Source organism: Neopelma chrysocephalum, unplaced genomic scaffold (genome assembly GCF_003984885.1).
Source record: "Neopelma chrysocephalum unplaced genomic scaffold, ASM398488v2 Primary Assembly neopelma1_102, whole genome shotgun sequence".
NCBI lineage: Eukaryota > Metazoa > Chordata > Aves > Passeriformes > Pipridae > Neopelma > Neopelma chrysocephalum.
Window position 1 is genome coordinate 167475 of NW_020897765.1, and position 5718 is coordinate 173192.

At 39.7% G+C, this 5718-nt stretch overlaps 1 protein-coding gene across 11 annotated transcripts in view; it reads left to right on the plus strand.

The window, feature by feature from the left end:
* ABI1 (abl interactor 1) overlaps nucleotides 1–4951 on the plus strand; it is a 77658-nt gene extending 72707 nt beyond the window's left edge. For all 11 annotated transcript variants that reach the window (XM_027695706.1, XM_027695707.1, XM_027695698.1 and 8 more), the window contains 2 exons: nucleotides 2292–2477; nucleotides 3892–4951. In XM_027695706.1, coding sequence (XP_027551507.1) covers nucleotides 2292–2477; nucleotides 3892–4067 — 362 coding nt within the window. In that variant the 3' untranslated portion in view covers nucleotides 4068–4951. The remainder of the gene's footprint in view (nucleotides 1–2291; nucleotides 2478–3891) is intronic.
* Nucleotides 4952–5718: the final 767 nt, after the last annotated feature.

The window sequence follows — 5718 nt, forward strand, 5'->3', positions numbered from 1 at the left end:
AGCTGTATAAATACTCATCCTTTTACTCTTTTTCATTTAGCCTGGCTTTTTGTATGCTTTTTCTCCCTCCCCTAGGAGAAGTGATGCTACCCTAGAATCTGCTTAAGTTTAGAACCAGGAAGAGTCCAGGTTAAAGTCCAAGAGGCGAGGGGATACTTCGATGGGGTGGCACTTGTCTAATTTTCTGTTCCATTCTCTGCCCTCGTTTAAATGTGAAGTTGAATTGTTTTAAATGTTTCCCATAAAGCTTGCAGTTTCTGCACTGCATCTCAGTTAGAGTATGTGTTGGCGCTTTTACACTTGCATTTCCTCCCCTCTTTCTTCTTTTTAAATACGCAATTTCATTGTTCAATAAATATAACCTTTCTTTGCATTTAAAAAAAAATTTGCATTTCTTAAGGTAAGGATTTCTCAAGATCACAAAGGATTGTTGTTTCAATACTTTTTTTTCCTGGCTGCAGACAGAAATTAAGGGGAGAAATACATTTTGTGAAAGATGTGCTGAAACTACTGCACAAAATCAATCTATTCATAAACGGTGTTGTCATGTGCCTGTGGTGGATTAATGAATCCTGCCTGTGAGTGCTATTCAGTAACAGGGGCAAGACATAGTGCTCACTCCACCAAAGACTTTGTTAGTCTGTCTCCAAGTGACATAAATGGGCTTCTGTATGGGAGAGGAATCCCTAATACAGTGACAGCCAGTCTTACTAATGGAGAGAGCTGTGGGATGTGCAGCTCAGCTGATCAAGTTGAAGAGGAGCTGGGCTTGCAGGTGGAGAAGAGCATTGACTCTTCAAGTGTAGGGAGCAGGCTGAATGCCAGTTCTGAGGCAGCCTCTGCCCCACCAGCTCCTACCAGCTTCTGCCCCCTGGCAGCAGATCTGGCTTCCCCTGTACCAGCACAGCCAGTCTGACCCAGCAAGGACATGGGAGCTGTGCTCAAGCCCCATGTCAGGAGCATAGGGATGAAAAGGAAAGGTTTGTCACCACTGGAGTAGCGACCAGGTGAAAGTAAAGGGTGTTCAAGCAATCAGAAATCCTATTTCTAATCTCCTGTGCCATTTTAATTAGAAGTAGCTAAAGCTTCACTCAATGCAATATTGTTCTTCCCTTACTCTGTAGCTTGGCTTTCTTCTCAAAATTTGTGTGCTGAACCTGCACATCCTGGAGCCTGATAGCTCATTCTATCAAACCTTGCCTAGAGCAGTGGTTTTCAGCCTGTTTTCAATGTGCAGAATCCCAAATAACTTGAAAATGAACCTGTATTGCTACGTAACAAAGTTGATTTTAACAACAGTAGCTTCCTTTCGGTAACTTCTGGCTTCTTAGTGCTTACACCTAGGTCTGTGTGTAGTGGACCACAGCTCCCAAGGAATAGGATAAGTGACTTGATGTCTTGCATCTGAGCATGCCATCTCTCTCCTTTGCTGCCAGCTGCTGTGAACATTACTGGAATCTAATTCGATGAACTGATTTTAAAAGTGATTGTACCATAATGCCTTTCTCTTTTTCCTTTTCCCAAAGCAACTTGTAATTGTGAAAATTGGAGAATCTCAGGGCAGGAATTCGACATTTTGGATTATACACTTAATTCCTTGAGCACTTTTTCCCTAAGAGGAGCAGCTGCCTGTTTTAGTTTTCCATTTATTAATTAAATCCTGAATGTGTGCACACACACACAAGCTAGTCTGCAAGATAAGGATCTGTACAAAGCTTTTCTTCTGCAGAAGGATTACTTGGCTTTCTCTTACCTGTTTAAATCTTAAATACTAGTCTCTTCCCTTTTTTATGATCCACACCAGATCTTTTTGTCCCCTTAATGCTAGCTCTGAGAGAGAAGGAATCCAAGGAAGCAGTGTTCAGAAATAAATTAAAGTGATGGTTACAGACAAAGGATTTGTTAAAAAAAGATGAAGCTGCTGGCCCAGTCCAGAGGCCTGTTGCTGCCTGGCTCAGAGGGTGCCACTCGGAGTCCTCCCATAGCTAACGCTGCAGCGCATGGACGTCGGAGCAGGAAGCTTTCCTCTCTGCTGATGTTCAGCTTATGCCCCGCAGCATGTGCTTTAGTAGCATTTATACGTAGATTTGACCACTAATAACGAATATAGTTGTGTGTTGTAGCTGTTTAATACAAAGCCTCTTGTTTCTAATCAGTGCATGGAATTATAGTGCATGCTATGTGTGTTGTCCCCCCACCCCTTTTATTTACAGTGTACAGCCTCAGGTTTGTTTGCATCTCCACACTGTTTTTGATTTAAGAAAAAAAAAATAATCTCCAAACGTTTCTAGTTGCTGATAGCCCGACTCCTCCCCCACCTCCGCCCCCCGATGAGATGCCGATGTTTGATGACTCTCCTCCTCCTCCACCCCCACCTCCCGTGGATTATGAGGATGAGGAGGCTGCTGTTGTGCAGTACAGCGATCCCTATGCAGATGGAGATCCTGCTTGGGCACCTAAAAACTATATAGAGAAAGGTAAGAGAGGCGTTGCAGCTGCGTTAGTGCAATATCAGAGGATTAGTGGTATCTGAAGGGAATGAAGGACTTAATGTGGGTCTGATGAGAACAGTCATTGTCCCTCCTAAATCAGAACTCGATCCATGCTGTCCTTAGTTTGTGGCTACACCTAATGTTATAAGATAGAATCCTTTTTTTGGACAAATTATAAAATACCGTCAAACATTCTGGAACAGATGAAAACCAAAAAGCTTCTTTATGAGATGCAGATGTAAATTGTATGGCTTTCATCTTTTCTGGACTGTGTCTTTAGCTACCTCAGGACTGCTAGGCAGTCATCTAGAAACTGTTGCAAAAAGGCCAGAAATTGAGCTGTATTTATCGCACTGAACTAGATAGCTAGAGTGGATCATTAGACTTCCAACTATAAAATGTGTTGAGGAGTCAGTGACTCCCCCATCAGCAAACTACAAACTAACGTAGTAAATGTCTCTTCCCATGAATAATAGAGATGCTGATTTCCTGCCTAAGACATCAGATTTCTGAGAATATATATATAGGTGTAAAGTAGTAGATTCTTGTAATTCCTGAAGCTGATCAATTGCATAAATCCATGTTAACTGTTTTGAATAGTAAGGCTATGATGTCTGAACTCTCTATATTCATAGTGGTAGTTTTTAACTCCACTATTGTTGGTGGCAACACTTACTTTCCTTAACGTGATCTCTGCTTTGTTAGTGGCACACAGTGAGTTGGAGGTTGGTAAGAGTAAAGTATTCACCAAGCACATACTGAAAAATAGCGGATGTTGCTGTAAATTCGCTTCTGCTTTCTCCTACAGTAACGTTTCTACCTGCACGCATTGCAGCTTCTTGAAAATTGATGCCAGAACTTCCTATCACACAGAAGCTCTGTAGGAAAGACCATCCATTTGTTGGAGCAGCTTAACACAGCGATGTGTAGATCACACGCTGAATACAGTGTATATATGTGTGTGTGTGTATACATATATATATATATATATATATATATAGTTGCAGGGGCCCTAGTGAAATGATTTTTAAAAAAAAAAATTTATTTTGAGGTAATCAGACCAGAAATGGCTGCCACACTTAAGGAGTCAGTTATTTCATACTTCAGCTTCAAGTGTCCATATGCACTGCTTTACTGTGTTGCAGTCAGATGTACCTCTCTGTCAGCAGCTTAACTGAGCATTCAGTGTAGTCACCACCCACTTCTTATTGGTAGCTAATGTTGCAAGGAAAGTGAAATTTCATTTTCTGGACTTAATGTTCAAAAGGGAAAGCATGTGAATTCATTATGGAAAATCCCAGGATAGCAAACTAGTCTTTTAATATTTTTGGAAGTACAATTGTTTTTTAATACTGGTGCTATTAATAAAATGCTAATCGTGTCCCTTTCCAATCCACAGTTGTTGCTATATATGACTATACAAAGGACAAAGACGATGAGCTGTCATTTATGGAGGGTGCAATCATTTATGTGATAAAGAAGAACGATGACGGCTGGTATGAAGGAGTTTGCAATCGAGTAACTGGCTTGTTTCCTGGGAATTACGTTGAATCAATCATGCACTATGCCGATTAAAATCCTTTGCTTTTCAAAGTTTGGTCTTGTATTCAGTCATACCATGATTATTTACAAGGGGTAACTAAAAGCTAACAGGATTGTCTTAATATACTTTCAAAAAATTGTGCCCATTTCTTCAGGCCATACTGTTTTAATGGTATGATTGAATGTCCATCTCTGAGTCTCTGGGGACAATATGTCTTACCTGATGGCAATTTGTAAAACAAACAACTGTCTATAACTGGTTATACTTATTTACTTATGCATTGTTAATTTTATGACCAGCCTAAATATTATGGGGAAGTAGGGTATAATATTTAATGAACCATGATCAGATTGTGCCATTACATTTTTCAGTACAGCATGGTAACTAACACTACGTTAGACTAACATATTAAAATCTGGATGAGAAGTTTAATGTTAGTGCTGGTCATATTACTTTTTGTTTAGACTCTTTGCTCATTCTTGAACTATATTTGTTTAAAGCATGCATACAAACTTATGTATTGAAATATACTTTTTTAAAAATCCAAGATGCTTCCAATTGTTGTAATCTTTACCTGGAGTATTCTCACTAAAGTCTATTACAATGAGTTGTTTGGGTCTAAGGTGTCCATGTGAATCAAAAAATGGGTGGTCTTATGTATGTGTAATTTGTACCCAAGTTTTTTTAATGAGTAAATTTACATTATGACTTTTTCCATTCATAAATATATAAGTGAACCAAAGGTCTTGTCCATTACTTTGTTGGTTGGCTTGGCAAAGAAGGCTGGAATGCTAAGGTAGCAAAATCATGGCTGTGTTATCCCAGGCAATGTACTGAAAAGCAAATGTTTGTAACATGAATTTATCACTGACAGAGGGAAAATAAATTAGATCTGAAACCCTGAATTACACACTTACACATACTCTTAAAGGTTCTTTTCTTCCAACATTTAATTATAGCTAGGATTCTTGATTTAATCTAGTTATCTAGATGCAGTAAAACTTGGACACCATCTGTAACTTACAGTTCTCTGAGGAAACTCTGTGTGACTTGGTGATGTGCCCTGCTGAGAAGAGACAGCAGGGTGTCCTCCAGAGAGCACCCAGGGGGAACACACACGACAGGAACTTGGCCATTGTGTTAAAGCATCACAGGCAGAGACAGAGATTGTGTGCCTCCCTGTTCTACAAATTCTGTGGCTGAAATAACCTGAAAAGGAATGTGGTAGTACTGGATAATTACTGTGAGAGGAATGTGTCTGGGACTTCAAAGCAGGCTTCTAGAAGAGTACTGAATATAGTCTATAAATGAGCGATGGAAGGGGATGGAGTTGCAGGTTTGACTGGCTGGTGAATCATTTAGTTTTAGTGTGAGTTAGAAATACTGAGCCTTTCATTATCTGAGCTGCAGCAATCTCAAATTCTGCATCTTGTTAACTGCTAGCAAGTAGCCACCAATAGTGTACCTGTATTTCATTACGAATTGGAACTCACTGATGTATATAACCAATTAAAATCTACATATAGTCTTTTACAGTAACAACAGAAGCAACTAGAATTGTACATATGATACCAGTTTAAACAGCCAGGGAAGCATTCAAACCATCTCTCTTCACAGGAGTTTACCAGCCCCTGTGCATGCATGCTCTGTTTATTAGTGTAAACAACTGAAATTCAGAACAAC